Source organism: Nannospalax galili, unplaced genomic scaffold (assembly GCF_000622305.1).
Source record: "Nannospalax galili isolate Female #2095 unplaced genomic scaffold, S.galili_v1.0 scaffold198, whole genome shotgun sequence".
Lineage (NCBI taxonomy): Eukaryota > Metazoa > Chordata > Mammalia > Rodentia > Spalacidae > Nannospalax > Nannospalax galili.
Window position 1 is genome coordinate 2,460,451 of NW_008341748.1, and position 17,013 is coordinate 2,477,463.

At 37.9% G+C, this 17,013-nt stretch overlaps 1 protein-coding gene across 5 annotated transcripts in view; it reads left to right on the forward strand.

Annotated features, from left to right (window-relative positions):
- Aff2 (AF4/FMR2 family member 2) overlaps positions 1-17,013 on the forward strand; it is a 560,677-nt gene that overhangs the window by 177,940 nt on the left and 365,724 nt on the right. For 2 of the 5 annotated variants that reach the window (XM_029565511.1, XM_017799178.2), the window contains exons 2-3: positions 5,130-5,262; positions 13,495-14,352. In XM_029565511.1, coding sequence (XP_029421371.1) covers positions 5,130-5,262; positions 13,495-14,352 — 991 coding nt within the window. The remainder of the gene's footprint in view (positions 1-5,129; positions 5,263-13,494; positions 14,353-17,013) is intronic. The other 3 variants (XM_029565512.1, XM_029565513.1, XM_029565514.1) reach the window with 2 other exon arrangements.

Here is a 17,013-nt window from a genome sequence, read left to right on the forward strand (position 1 = left end):
GAGGAGAGGAGAGGAGAGGAGAGGAGAGGAGAGGAAATTGCCTCAATCTGAAAATGGAAGAAATTCAAGTTCAGGTCTTCCTGGCCAGTCAATGAAGGATTGGGACAGCTTCCCTTTGCTTTAGTTCCCCTGCAGAAATGAGGGAACTTTTGTTGCGATAGGCCCTGGAGGCATAGAGCTGGGTGAGAACACAGCTGATGAAAAAGTGCTCAGTGAGTAAGAGAAGCTTCTCCTCATCTCTCCTAGTATTAGAATAATTTCTAAAGTGTTACTTGCAACCACTTCTTTTGTCTGTCTTTTCCTATCAGGGAATATGGAATGAGAAAAGGATTCCAACATAGGGGAAGAGAGAAGGCACAGAACATTGGTCCATTAACCTAAGAGGACATTTGGTTTTCAAGGACCAGGGGTTTTTATATCATCCGGATGTGACAAATGGCATAGTATTTAGGAGGAAAAAATGGGGAAAACATTCTACCTTGCTAAGAGTTGCAAGTCTTTGAATTGAGAATTTTTGCTAAACTTCTCAATAGGAATATGGATTTTCATGTTGATGAGACTGCTTTATTCTGATTTCGTCTCTGTGAGTAAATGCAGATTATCTAAAACCATCAATATGATGATTAACTCGGGTTTTTGTCTTGAGCATTCTATGTAGAGCCACAACTTCCCCTGTCTCCTCTGGAAAAACAAGTCTGAGAATAAAGATACATCAAATCATCCGAGGTCAGACATAGACGTTCTTGCAGGCTCTGCAGGTCTCAAAGGTTCAAACACAAACTGACTGAATCATAAGAAGTTTAATTGAGTAGATAAAGAGGTCCTCATAATTATAAACTGCAGTAGGTATAACAAGAGGCTAAATACATAGCTGTGGTTTTAATTAGCTGGTGCTTAAATTAGTAATGTTGGTTTCAGTCAGAAATCAGTGATGTTATACGTTGAAAGCCTCATCACCATGTAGTTCATTCCTCATTAGACCTCACCGTGTGACTCTTTCAATGCAACACCATGCTGAGCCTGAAAGGAAAAAGTTGGACCTATTTGGTTGCCATCCAAAACCAGTGGAACTCTATGTAGAGTAAATTCTTTCTCACCAGAGATATGAGAATTAACTGTTCTTTGTTAGATGTGTTAAAAAATGCAGCAGACAGTTTTGCTTGCAACAGATAACACCCATGTGCACGCTCAATCTGCTATTCAAATTTGCATCTGGAATTTGGTAGCTAATGAACTGATACAAAATGCAGCCAAGAGCCTCCTAACAAATCAAAGCCAGGGCTAAAGCCCCGAAAGTGCCCTTACTGCTAGCCGCTTGAAGGCTTGTCATGCAAGTTAAAGCACATTTCCTTTTCTTCTCCCTCTCCTTTTTTCCCCTTCAGGGTTTTAATTATGTCTTTCCCTCAGAGGAGAAAGAAGGTAGTTTGCAAAGCCAAGAGACTAAAGCACTTCAGTTCTCTTCATGGGAGAATTAAATGTGATCTATAGGCCTGTCATTTTGAGCTGTCAGGTGCAAAAAATGAACAGATAGCTAGAAAACTGACATCTTGCTCACATTTATTCAGAAGCAAGAGACTTTCATTCTTTCTTTTGTGTTGAGAATCATCTGCTATGGAAAGAAAAGAATTAACGGTCTTTCTCTTTTGCAACAAATCCTTTTTCCTCTACATTGCTAAATACTGCTTGAAGTCCCCAATACTGGCCCCATCTTTCTTGAATTTTGAAAAATTGATGAATTTGCATTGCCCATGGCTGATAGGTACAATATTGTGCACAGTAACTGGACTGAAGATGTGACTATGTGTGCTTATGGTACACAGTATAGACACTAGGCATATGACAACTATGTAGGGCTCCAATCTCAGTCTGTGAGTTGAAGTGAAACTGATATTACTGTGGAGAACATCTGAGGCTAGATAGGTTCCCTTCACTCTGGATGTGGCATGTTTTTGACCACCGGGGCCCAGATGGGCAACCCTGGGTTTGGAAAGGATCTGGAGGATTTCTTTGTCTCCCACAATGATAATTTTATATTTGCTGAATATACTTAGGAGTGGCCCAGTGAGCTCTTATGTCTCTGAAATTATCTGTATTATGAAAGTGCAATATACATTGACTACCCTGCAGAGGTTGCCACCGTTTTAAAGTGGAGAAATAAAGGTTGTTTATGTATATGATGTCACCATCAATCAAAGCCATTTTGAAATTGACAGTTCAACGATTTCTATGGACATCGGTGGATGATTAGGGGTAGTGGCACCACATATTCCTTGTATAGTAAGCGGTGTAGCTAGTGGTGTAGACTCTTATGTATCAAATTACAGTTGTGGTACTCATGATGAAACCAGCTTACCAAAGATAGGCACTGAGCTTTTATGATTTATACAAAAACCAACAACTTCACTTTTACATTGATATATCGCTTGAGCCTCCTTTCACTTGTGGCCATTTGCACGATAATTATCTAATTATGTTCTGACATGGTACGATTAACATAAAGAAGGAAGCCAGTGTTTAAGGAGCACTACTAGGTGCTGCATACACATTTACATAATTTTAATTTTCTCAGCATAGATGATAGGTAGATAGATAGATAGATAGATAGATGATAGATAGATAGATAGATGATAGATATATAGATAGATAGATAGATAGATAGATAGATAGATGGTGAGAGGCACACAGACAGACAGGGACAAAGACAGAGACAAGAGAGAGAGAGAGAGAGAGAGAGAGAGAGAGAGAGAGAGGAAGGAAGAGGAAGCAATCCACTGAACAACATGCAGTGCACTATGGGTTGGATATCCCTTATCTGAAATGCATGCAAACAGAAGTGTTATGGATTTCAGATGTTTTCCCTGATTTTAGAAGATTTCCTTTATTTTTACTGAAAATTTCATAATGTGCTTTAATCAAATCTAATGCTCATTTCGTCCCCTCCAATGCCCCATCTACCCCCACAACTTTTCCCTCTCATGTTCATGTACTCTCTTTTTAATGGATCCACTTAGTGCTTCCTGCATGTACATGGGTGTAAGTCTATCTACTGGAGCATGGGTAGCCACCCAGGGGTTGCATCCTTGAAGAAAACTGATCCTCCTTTCCCTAGAAGCCATCAGTTGCCAATAGAGCCTCAGATAAGATAGGATATACCTTCCCAATCCATGCTGACATTTTTGCTGGCTTAATCTTATGCAAGTTTTATACATGCAGTCACATGTTTTATACCTGCAGCTCCCGTGAGTTCATGTGTGCAAAGACCCTGCCATGTGAAGAAAATAATATTTTATGGTAGATGTCCACTATGTCTGACTCTTTTAACATTTCCTTCCCATCCTCTGTGATGGCCCTTGGGCCTTGGAGAAATAGAGTGTTTTATAGATGTCCCATTTACAGCTGAGCACTCCATAGTCTTCTATGCTCTGCACTTTGACCAGTCATAACTTTCTGTATTAGTTTGCATCTACTAAAAAATCACATTTCTGTAATGAGGATAGAGAGACACACTAATCAAATGGAGTAAAGATAAAAACTGTGGGGCAATGTAATACTATGTTCACTTAGCAGGATAATAGTATTAGGTTCTCACTTGGAGCCTATGATTTAGCCCGTCATAGGTTTGGGGTACCAGGCATGAGTTCTGTTTTATACAGCAAGTCTTAAATCCAATTATAAAGTGGTTGGTTACCGCCATAACTTTCACGTCACTATTGTACAAGTGGGCTTATCTTGCCAGGTTAGTAATTGTTGTACCTTGCAGGATTCAAACCCAGATATTGTGTGAAAAGGAACAAAATCTAAACAGGAATTTCACTTGTGTTGCATATAAATCTTATGCACCTAATGTGAAATAAATTTTAAAGACTATCTGTAGTGGCGGGGGGCTGGAGAGATGGCTCAGCGGTTAAGAACACGGACTGTTCTTGCAGAAGACCCACGTTTGAATCCTAGCACCCACTTGACAGCTAACAACTGTTTGTAACTCCAGTTCCAGGGGATCCGACAGTCTCTTCTGTCCTCCACTAGCATTGCACGATGTGGGTGCACTTACCTACCTGCAGGCAATACACGCATACACATAAAAAAAATAATAATTAAAATATTTTTAAAAAGAAAGTACTGTCATTTTGTGAGAATTTCCATTTATAGCATTTTGTAAGCAATTTAAAAGTTTGGAGCAATTTTGAATTACAGATGTTTGAATTAGGGATGCTCAATCTGGAGTATAATGCTTTCAGATTAGGTTTTAATTTTAAGTCTTAAATGACAAAGAACATTTTCTTAATAAAGAAGAATTCCATTCTATAATACCCAAGGTCCTGGACTTCATCTTAAATGTTTTCTGGGAGGATTTACTCTTCTAATGATAAAGTCTAGGATTCTCTGAGTATCATAGAGGTATTCTTTATAGAACAGTTTTGCATTTAAGTCACTTAAAGCTTTAATATATATTTCATTCATTGCTAGTGAATTATTTGCAGTTTCTGTCACCAGACACCTTCCTTTCTAATAAGTTTTTCCCAAAGGTTTCCAGTCACTTGTAGAGCAAAAAATAGAGACCTAACAATATCCAAACAAAAAGGATGTGGGTATTTAAGTCATTTAAATTTGCTTGTGTATATTCCACAGAAGACACTTTACTCTCTTCAAACTCTTGCATGATTTCATTAAAACATAGTAAAGTCTCAGAGCAGGATTCTAGCTTACCTTAAGATCCATAGTTTAATACATTCTTTCCCTTGGATATTTGTGACATCTGTGGATTCTGAGCTCTAGGCAGTTGACAGCATAATGTAAGCTTAATTAAGCACTTCTCAGCAGAGTGCAAAGATTTGGGGGGAGTATGCAGTTGCTTGTAATAATCAAACAAGGACAAGGAACAAGAATTCTCTATACTTGTACGGCCATAGGTACAATTTCTAATAAGCAAGTTTCTGTTTTCTTCTTATTCATAGGAACTGCTAAGGATCTTAAACTTAGTAAGGGTGAAGGAAAAGATTCCCTGCTCTCTATGCAGTATTGACTCGGACAGAATTTACTTGCATTTTTCTTCTTATTGATAACAAGGGAGATCTAAATTTCTTCATGGCTAATTAATCTTTTTCTCTGTCTTTTCCTTTTCACATCAGTCACTATGAACAAGACCGTAGTGCACTTAAAAAAAGGGAATGGGAACGGAGGAGTCAAGAAGTTCAGCAAGAAGACGATCTCTTTTCTTCAGGCTTTGATCTTTTTGGGGAGCCCTACAAGGTAGCTGAATATGTATGTAATTTATCTTTCTGGAAAATGCTTGCTTATACAGTTTCAAACTCGCTAATCAACATTGACTTTATTTTTAAAGCACCTAAATGTATTTTACAAGTAAAATATATACAGATGGTGTATTTGGGGCAATTGCAACTTTCTGAGGAAGTCTTCCAAAACAAAATCAACAGATACTTTACATCTCAGTCCAAGGAGTTTGAACACTGTTCTGTGCATGAAGAGATGTTTATTACATATTTTTAAAAGTCAGAGCATGGCCAGGATAGACTTACATTTTAGTAAGGTAATATTGAGCAGTATGGAGAGTTTGGTGGAAGACAGGGATTTGAAGAAGCCATAGTAGTCGCTAAAGGAAGTTATGTCAGGAAAGATTCAAGACAGAGTACGGAGGTTGGAGTGATAGGACTGGATATCTAAATAAATGTAATATGATATAGGGAAGACTGAGCTCCCAGGTTTTGATTTGATGAGATGGTGATTTTTGTTATCAAGTGTTTCGGGGGGAAGCAAGGCTGCCGTTTAAAGAGGAGCAATAATTTAGCTTTGACCATTTTGCATTTCAGATGCAAATGAGATACCAAAGTAAAAGTATCAGAAACCTAAGTCTGGAGCTCATGGAAGAGGTCAAGTGTGAGATTTTGGGTACTGTAAGATTGGATACTGTTACTGGATCAAAGTAACTGACATAATAAAAAGAGGGACAGAGACTTTTGGGGTTAACAATATTTAGGGGTATAAGGAAGAGGAAGTAGAACCCAGGAAAGAAATGAAGTGAGCAAATAGTTAAGCAGAATACTAGAAATCATCAGCATTTGATGGAAACCAAGGAAACAACAGATTTTATGGGAAAAAAAGATGTGTTAGTAGCATTTGTCCAAGAGATCAGAAAAGGTAAGTTTTATAAATTGATAATCTCTCTTAGGAAGAATTGGGACAACAAATTGCCAGGTTTGGAGAGTGAAAAGATGTGATTAAGTAAATAAAGAAAAGTTATCAATGTGGACTTGATTTTGCAGGAAGATATATTAGAGGGTAAAATGAGCAGCTGTGAATAGGGAAGTTCGTTTTTAGTAAGAAAAACATGAGCTTGTTTAGAAATTGCTGGGGAGGGATGGAAGATAGGGGAAGAGGGGTGTTACAGAGTACAGGAAGGACCCAAAGGAAATACAACCAAACCCAAGACAAAGCTTCTGTAAAGAAGCACAAGTCAGGAGAATAAGAATAGAGATGGAACATTAGAAGGAAAATAACACTGCAGAGTAAAATAAAGATGGCACTGAGGTACAACAAGAAATCACAGCCTCCATTTTGGAACACAAAATCGCAGATGAAGATAATCTTGTCCCTTCTTAAGGTGGAAGGGGAATAAGCACATGAGTTTTACATCTTTGGATGGGTTAGAGAAATGACCCCTTCTCAGGGGATTTATTCTTAAAGTTCAGTATCTACCCAATATTCAACACTCTTATGAGCTAAAGAGCCCTGGGCTTATTACTCCTGCAGAATTTTAAGTTGAAGTGAATTAGTATTGTAGTTTTTTGTAATTGTTATTTAACATGGCCCCTTATATAGGTACGTATTTATCATCAGATGTTAGCTGTGTATTTTTGAGATGTGGTTGAGAAATACTCTCAATATTGTCAAAAATATTCAACCTCATTTATACTGAAAGTGTAAGGGTATATCAGGTATCGACAGTTATGGGAGCATTTAACCAGGCTCAAGGTGGCCATGACTTAGTATTTTATTGCTTTATCCTTGGTGAACAGGCATATTCTGGAGTCATAACTATAAGGAGGAGGAATAATGTGCCCATGTTTAGGCTTCTCTAGCATATCAATGAAGAACATTTCTATTTTGTCATCATATTACAATACTATAAATGATGTGTACCTGAAAAAGCTTCACCAGACAGACCATCTGTAAGGCAGATGAGCATCCTGTCTTTGGAGTACTCAAATATGTTAGTGCCAATGGGAGTTCTCAAGTTGGCCGATAATTCATTAGTAGAAGTGTGGACACATCACAATGCTTCTCTAGGGTTACAATAGGAATTTTTATCTAACTGGAAAACAATATTTTGGTAGTGGGTCAGGAATTTCAGGAACCTTCTTGCTACACCAAGCTTAAGTCATTCCCTCGTCACTTGCCCAGAAGCATCAGTAGTTTCTAAACGAGGCACTGGAAGCCCCATTCCCTTGTACCAGCTGCCTTTTCTTGTCAGAAAGGAAAAATCGGATGTTTTGTGTTCCTTACTGATTTCTTTCCCTCCTTCACCTACATGTACTATACTCACAATGAAAATAATGTTGACCTCTTGACAATTTTGTTAGTGTTGGGGAAGTTCTCTCTAGGGGTGTTTGTGCAGTTTGTATCTTTGAAATTGAAGATTTTGCTATAGTATTGATTGATGATGTTGTTTTCAAAAGTGCCTGAAAAATGTGAAGTCATTTGACATGTGTAAGTTAGCACTGAAAGACTGATGAGGAAATGGCATGTCCACAGTATGGACTAGGGCTTTGTGTAAGTATCCATTTAAGCCTTATAATAGGTGGAACATACATTTCCCTTAAATTTTCTTGAGTAATTTTAGCCCCTAAGAACTTGGGTGGCTGATCTGAGCCTTCATATTTTTATGCATAGTGTTATCAGACTTAATTCTCTGCTCAATGTGACTTTTTGTATGGTTGGAAACTTGTTTATCCTCAGCCAGGAAGTCAAGTCAGTAAGTGTTCCTACTAACTAACTGTATAGAAGAAACTTCTCTTTATCAATCCATAATTTTCTCCCTTTTGAAGTTAATCATGAAAACTAACTCCCCTTTCCCCTCTTCCTTGTCCACCACTACTAGTGTTCTGCTGCTGCTACTACTACACTTTTAAAGCTTTTTACGGCTCAGTACAGAGAGGTTGAAGAGATTTATGCAAGGATGTCTGTACAGGCGTAGGTAGAGGCCCAATGGAGACCAAGGCTAGCTACCCTGCTGACTCACACAGTTCTTGTGAGGATCTAATGAAACAAATTGGAATATCCTGCTTTAAAATCTGTAAAGTGTTGTAAAAGTTCAAGTTCTTGGCATTGTTATGATTAAAGAAAGAAATGGCAATTTACAGCCTAGAGAGATGAATTGAAAATACTAGAATTAGGGAAAAGGGGGAATTAGTAAATTATACACTTTAGCCAGAATAAAGTAGAAGAAAAATGAACTTCAAAACTTGAATTATTTTGCTTATTTTATTAAAAAGAAATACCATGGTACAATAGATTCTTAGCACATTAGACTGGCAATGAAATTATACTACTGATTTGTACATAGCATTAGAAGCAAACTGGGGAAATTTTGCATTTCCTAAAGTAATAAGAAGCAAAACGCTTAAATGAAGGAGTGCTGTTAGTCATGAACCACAAACCAGACATGTAATTTATGACTGAAAATACTTGGAAAATGGATTTCCTTCATGATAGAGAAATTGTGATTACTTAGAAAATAATAGCTACAGAGGTTACCTTAAAGGAATCAACCAATTATGGAGAATGGGTAGTAAAGAACTGGTCAAATTAAAAGAGGCCTATAATTGATTGAAACAGCTAAATTTCATCCTTACCATGTTTAGAATGTTTGATCCACTCAGTCAAGAATACCCTCTTCCTTAATATGTTATTAAGACTCTAGAGGACAAAAAAGACCAATTATTGTCCATCAGACTTTCCTGTGGTGTGTAATAAGAGCCTACCTAGCTCTTAGGTGTGGGCAAGTGTCTTTTGGGCCCCACTAAGTTTTCTATCCAGTCTATCTCATATGAGAGTTGCAAGATTGACAGTTGCCTTCTCCAGTGGTAGAGAGGCAGAAAATTATTACTGACAGCCTGGTCTGGACAATTGATTATCTGGTTATTGTTGAACAATAAGCTTTTTGAGGTTATATGTTTGTGTGTACTCTTTGTCTAAATTTGCACTATAAGGATTTTGAAATTACCAGTATTTGTTGTAATAATGACCACAGTAGTTCCTACTTGTAGCCATGACACATCTTTTAGGAAAACATGCGGATCTTCCTTCAATGAGCAACTCAGAAATTGTCTCCATTGAACTCAATCTTGCATTATCTGCTAAACAGTTCCTCTCATGAGTTCTCCTGAGGTAATTGCTCTCTGAGGAAGTTAGTCTAAGGGAGATAACAGCCCTCAATTCTTACAGGTTATCACAACTCTATCCCTATGTCACCAGAGTATCAGAAAGCTTCAAACTATTGTTATGGTAGCATATACCATGAACTTGAAATTCAGGCATGCCGTCAGTGAGTTAGACTTTAAGGTAATGCCTTTGGCCTTTCTTCCTTGCAAGAAAAATGTACATGAAGAATATCTTTGAACCTTATAGAAGATTAGTGCTAAAAAATGGTTTGTTTTATTGTTTTGAGGTTCTTGTGAATGAACCAATAAATTCCATTTTACATTTTTATATCAGCATTCCATTTGTCTTGCTTAATGAGCTAAGATGATATTCTTCTTTTCCTCAGTTATAGATAATGCTTTAACCAATGAGCTTTCCATTTTGTGCCTAGGTACTAGGATTTTCAAAGGTTTCAATTTATTGTTCAGTCATAGTAACCAAGTTAGGATGCTTTTGCCCTTCTATTTATGTGTCATTTCCTCCAAGCCATTACATATCATTTATTTTAATATAGACACAGTATAGAAAATAATTTGTTTCTATTAAAATTATGCAACAATTTATTATGTAACGACATATACTAGACATGGTGACAAGTTGTAGTGGTTAAAAGTAAATAAAAGAAGGTCCCTGAAATTTAATAGCTATAGATTTAATCAGGGAAAGAAAACATGGCTTCACTATATTGATTTCTGGACTCATCCAGGGACATTTTAATTTTCCTTACATTTTATTCATGCATAGTTTTAAACACTGGCCAGGTTAGAAAGTGTCCTAATTGCAAACATGATTTAAAACTCGAGTGTGAAAAGGTAACAGCATGCTTCAACACTAAGGCCATCGTAATATGTAAATAAATGAGAAGACATTAAGTAGACATGGTTCTTTCCCATTGAAAACAAGATAAGCATATGCCTTCAACATTCCACCAAAATAAGCATAAGAATGTGGCTTGCCTGCTTTCAAGCAAGTAAGATCTGAGATCATTGGATTCTGATCGTTTTTGGTCCAGAGAGAGGGGAATGACTTCCCCAGGCAAGAGGTATTGTGCTGGCATGTCTAATGGTGAGGAGAAGGTTCTGATTTTGTCAAACTCTGCTTCTAAGAAAGCCAGTAAGCACAATGAAGAAATTTCAAACAGGAAATTAAATGGCATGTTTCTGCTGGTAGAGTTAGATCCTTGAACATGGTCAGATATCAGTGTTGGTAGCATTCAATCATCTGACTCGAGTGATAATGTCTTTCTTTGACGGGCCAGGACAACCTTGAAAATGTTTCAAATGTGCATCAAATTCTTGGTGGACATTATTGTAATGGACTTTCTTTGTTTTATATTTAAGGATTGATTAGACAGACTGGTTGGCTGCTGTCCAAATGGTTCATTTTGTACATTAGTTGAAGGAAATTGCTATATGCAAAGAATTTATTTTTGCCTTTGCTAAAAAGTAATTTCTGTCATTAAAATCATAAACCTAGGGAATTTTAGGGAATATAAATGATTTCTCCCCATCTACATTTTTTAAATATGCCTTTCAAATGTGTCTATGGAAATGAAGCAGTTATTCAGCTGAGAATCATATAGAATGTTAATTGTTTAATCTCTACCTCAACACCAAGGTTGCATATGATGCAATGTAAGATGTTCCTGACGATAAGCAAACTAAAACTGATATGCATTTATTCAATTCCTAAAGAATCCCATCCAGTACAGAACTCCCTTAGCATATATTTAGCATATTTTGCCATAAACTTTGAAATTCATATTTCTCTAACTGCTCTCATTTCTTTACAAGTGCCTATGAGTTAACACATGGTATGAATTAAATATACAGAGATCATGCTAATAATGAGGCCAAGGTTTCTAGCTTGATTCTCTTTGTGATTACTCCTTCTATGGGTCCCTTAGTGGCTCCTCTACTTTCCTCAGTCTCTTGGCTTAAAGGATTTTTTCCTTGAGCCTAAACTTGTCATTCCACATTTTCTTTCCCTGGGTTATTCCAAACATTCCTAATGCTTCACTGGCCAGCCACCTTCATATCTTCCCATCTTCACTTACAGAGACATTTATTATTGGCACAGACTGAGACAGACCTGAGACTTAGATAAGTACCACCTGTGGACCATAGTGAGCCAGAAATATTTAGGTCATGTGAGGTTTAGCATGTATCTTCAGTGGGCCATGTACAAGGGGGAGGTGGTCATCTGTTCCTCTCCATGGAAAGCATGCCAAATAGGAAGAGGCCTTCCCTGTCTAATGGCTGCATTGCCAGGTGGCTCTAAGGATAATGATAGCCGCTTAACCTGGCTACATCTGGGGTCGGTATGGTACAGCCCAGGAAAAATGAAATCTTCTGCTCTTTTGAATTTATCAGATTGTTTTGATAGCCTATTTGCATGTAAAGAGAATCATGGAAGTTATTTTTGAGAATGAACAATTGAATATCATTAGATTCATTTCCAAGAATACAGCTACCCAACATTTTTTAGTTACGAAAGCTTTGCTTCCTCATTGCAAAAGATACATGCAAGAGCCTAATTATTTCAACAAACAATCTGTCATTTTGTGAGATTTGCATATCTTCCAGGGAATGTTAGAGTTGGGCTGTTGATTGTCCATAGATTGATTTGGTTGCTTCTGTAACTCTTATACATTAGGCTAACATCACTTTGAAAAGATGACTTTGTTTTGATTTACTGAAGTAACAATTTAAATTCTTGAATAAAATTTTCTAACTGGCTGCAAAAACATAGGACAGCTTGAGTCACTGTTGATGAACAATTGCAGCATTTCAAAGTAAATGAGTATGAATCATCAATGTGTAAACAAAGTCGCCCCCAGAATATGTAGGCAGGCACCAGTAATTTATACATTTCTCTGATTAAAAGAAATTAGATTCATGTTAGTCATAAGTTAGCTCAATTAGGTGTTGTTTAATCCCATGCCTTTAAAAAGTTTGTACAGTGAGGATAGCACAATTTAACTACCTTCTCTGTATCAAGTGGGTTAAACATTTTTTTTCATGGTGTCTTTATTTCTTTTCTGTTGCTATGATAAAACACCATGACCAAGGGAACTTATAAAAAGACGTTATTTAGTTTACAGTTCCAAAGGGGCAAGAATAGTCCATCATGGCAGGGAGGCATGGCAGCAGAGGTGGCTGGAGGAAGAGCAGAAAATAAGCTCTCACATCTTCAAGCAGGTGCAGGAAGCAGAGAGTGACTGGAGATCTGGCAAGGCTTAAGAATTCTGTTAGGCGATCCCCAGTGATGTGCTTCCTTCTGAATGGCCATACCTTCTAAGACCTCCCAAAACAGAACCACCAACTAAAAAACAAAATGTTTAAATATTTGGGACGTATGGGAGAAACTCATTCAAACCACCACACACAGTATAATGAACAAAGGCTGAGAGATCAAAAACATATACAAGTCAAGTATTCCATCAAAACTCCATAATGTGCTATGTAGCAGTTCATCTCATCTATCCTAAAATCAGTAATATTTTTTCTAATAAAATTAATGACATGCTCTTAAAACTATTTTGCAATGAGCATGTTTAAGAGCAGGCTAAAGAGTAAACCAAATGTTCATCAAACCTACTCATTCCCAGCAGGTCTTTTAAATATTATTGACTTTTTTCTTTTTATAGACATTTTAATTTTTTTCATTTATTTATTTTTATTTTTTATGTATGAGTGGTTTTCTTTTCTTGCATATAGTTAAGTGCACCCACATCATGCAGTGCATGTTGAGACCAGAAGAGGAGTCAAATCCCCTGGAGCTGAACTTATGGGTGGTTGTTAACTACCATGCAGGTGCTGGGAACTGAACCTGCGTTCTCTGCAAGAGCAGCCAGTGTTCTTGACCACTGAACCATCTCCCCAGCCCCAACTATTTTCTCTTATATAGCACATGGAATATATGAAATTGTGTGGCAGTGTGACAAGTTTAGAAAATTCCAATATTCTACTCAGACATCTGTTTGTAGCATTAACAGTAGTAAATACAAAGCTATTCATTCTTTCTCCTCCCACCCCCATCTTTCTGTTATTTTAGACAAACAAAGGTGATGCCCTTGCCAACCGAGTCCAGAACACACTTGGAAACTATGATGAAATGAAGGATTTGCTCACTAACCATTCCAATCAGAATCATCTAGTGGGAATCCCAAAGAATTCTGTGCCACAGACTCCTATCAACAAAAGTGAACCAAGCTTTTTCCCAGAGCAAAAGAATCGAATGATCCCAACTCACCAGGATAATAACCATTCCTCAGCACCGATGCCTCCACCTTCAGTCATTATACTGAATTCTACTCTAATACACAGCAACAGAAAATCAAAACCTGAGTGGCCACGAGATAGTCACAATCCTAGTGCTGGACAAGCAAGCCAGGCCAGCAATCAGACAAACAAGATGCAGACATCCACACAGGACCCACCTCAAGCCCGACTGGAAGACTTCTTCATCTACCCAGCTGAACAACCCCAAACTGGTGCAGTTGAGAAAACAAACTCATCTGCAAAGGAAGACAATAACTCCAAGTCAGGTGAAGATGCTTTCAAAGAAATCTTTCAGTCCAACTCAACAGGAGAATCTGAAGTTACAGTGCAGGCACCTGGGTCTCCCCTGGTTGCCTCATCTTTATTAGCTCCCAGCAGTGGCCTTTCAGTGCAAACCTTCCCACCAGGGCTTTACTGTAAAACAAGCATGGGGCAGCAAAAGCCAACTGCATATGTAAGACCCATGGATGGTCAAGATCAGACACCAGACATCTCTCCAACACTGAAGCCTTCCATTGAATTTGAGAACAGCTTTGGGAATCTGTCCTTTGGATCACTGCTGGATGGGAAACCCAGTGCAACGACTTCAAAGACTAAGCTGCCAAAGTTTACAATCCTCCAAACAAATGAAGTAAGTAATTTTTAAAGCTTTGCTTTATTTCTCAGTTGGATTTTCTATTCTCTATTATCAAGTACTCACAAGCAACTTATTGCCTTATTGAACTGTGTGTGAGGGTCTCTTCAAGGTGAGAGTTTGACTCTTGATCGTTAGTCACTTGTGACATGGCTGATTAGCACAGTGCAAGTAATGTTAAGTCTATATAGTTTCTAATGACAAAATACAAGGCCAGGCTGAGTGAATGAAACAGTGGAGTGGTCAAATGGTTTTATGAAATGATTTGTAGTGTGATAATGTACAAATTAATGGTGTTTGAGATTTTGATTGTCGTAAATAGTCTAAGGTTCATGAAGAGTATGAGTCACCATCAAACTTTACTAGCAGATAGATTATCAGCAATGTAAGTTCTCTAGAGTTCAAATAGTGAAAGTGTGATTTTCTAAAATCTGAAGTGCAGGACATTTTTAAAAAATTCTTTAAAATGGGATCTCATGTAGCCCAAGCAGATCTCAAATTCACAAAGGAGCAAAGAGTGATCTTAAACTTCTGATTCCCCTACCTCCACCTCTCACTTCCTGGGTTTGCAAGCATGGACCACCACACTCACTGCCCAGCACTGCAAGGCATTCTGTAAGAATTCTTTAGTTTCTTGAGTATTTCCAAGACTTTTCTTTGGCAAGGTGTTATTAAAATCTTCCATATTCTTCAGTTTTACTTTTGTATTACTCTCCTCCATAGGTGCCTGCATAGCCCCCTTACACTACCTCTGTCCTTTCTGTTAAAGTGAAAGACATTATATTCGACCAAGTTCCACTAAGATTACAATGACTAAACAACCTTCCATCTCAGGAATCAGTGCCTATAAAAGAGACATCAAATGGGACAACAGACTGTCACAAACAAATGGATTCCCTTGTGGGCCCAGGACAGGGGTGAGGGGAAGGCTATGTGATGCTGCCCCTGAGATAACCCTATGTAAACAGCTGTGTACTGTGCTTCAAGCATGCAATTAGAAGAAGCTACTACCTTTAGGTTGGATTTCTGTAACTGGTGACTAGAGGCTTGAAAAGAAAGAGGAAGAAAGCAGTAGTAGTCAATAGCAGTAGTCAATAGCATTGACAGGCAGATGGTCTGAACTGTTATATATTGGTCTCTAAATTATTGAAGTATGATCAGATATTCCCTATAGCTTTCTTGTGTTTTTCATTCCCAGTAGATACAGTGTCAGTGAATTCAATGGATGGGGACACAAAGTAAGGGGGGACTGGGACTGTTGGTTGTATTTTCCAGACATATGTTTTAATACTATCTCATTTTGAGTTGATCTGCGTTTCATATTATCATTCATAAAGTCTTGTCAAGCTTCCACCCAAGTATCTGTCTGATCTGTCCCTACTTCGCCACACTTAATACCTTCAAACTGTCTGTGGATTGCTTTGATAACCTTCCCCAAATAACCAACTTTTTCTACTCTCACCTCTCTTCCAAATCATCCTCGATACAGGTCAGTCCCTCCTTTTAATTCTTCAATTCATTGCTGTTACTTTCAGGAAGAAGTTTAGTTTTCTTAGTCCCCCACACATGACTCTTCACTCTCTGACTTCATTCTCCTTCTCTGACCTCATACTTCACTACTTCATGTGCAGAACAAATCCCAGCTGTGGGGAACCATTTTTCCGTTTGCTCGTGCTTGTCACATTTCCCTGCTCCTTTGTCTGCCGTCCCCTCAGCCTTAAACTACCTTCCACTACCACATCCTTCTTTTGTTTCCCTTGAGTTCTGCTACTCCTTCAAGTCTGCTCTACTATCATGTCATCGAAAGTCTCTCTGATTTTCTCACTTTATTTGCAAGACAATTCCTCTGGCCTCCTCTAGTGCCTTGTTATATACACCATGCTCAATACTTATTTCATTGTATTGCATATACACATTCGTATGTCTGTTGGAATCCCTCTAGTAGACTCCTCTAGCAGATCCCACTGAGAGCAAGAAATAACTAATTTTTCTCTGTACTCCAAGTGTCTACTGAATGCCTGACATGTAGTAGATACTCAGTAAATTTTGAATAAGTTCAAGAAATTTTTAATCGATTACACCTTCAACATCATATTAATCAAATCATAGGAACAGAGAGAAATATTTGGTATAAAACTCATCCTTAGGTGTAATTATATCGTTTTTATTCTGTTCGCTTCCTGTGTATTCACTAAGGAATTTTAATCTTAATTTCAACTGAATGACTTACTACTGGATTTTAACTTTATTATTTTTATTTTTATCTTTTTATGTGTATGAGTGTATTGCCTGTATGTGTGTAGGTGCACCCATGTCATGTAATGCCTGCCTGCTGAATCCTCTGCAAGAGCAGCCAGTGAACTGAACCACTGAGCCATCTCCCTAGTCCCTGGATTTTAACTTTAATCATTTCCTCCATGTTTCCAAGTGAAGCCAACCATGATCGAGCAGGACCTTTGACTTTTCTTCACATAGGTGGAACTGGTAAAAGAAAGGAGCCAGGGGCTCCTCCCAAGCCCATGTGACCCCCGAGGAACAGATCCTGAACCGAACTTAAGAGTAAAAAATAAATTGATTTACCTGGGCCAACTGTATGGTCTTAAATACCCAATAGGAAAGTATAACCAAAGATTAAAGGGGTCAATATAATTTTTTAAA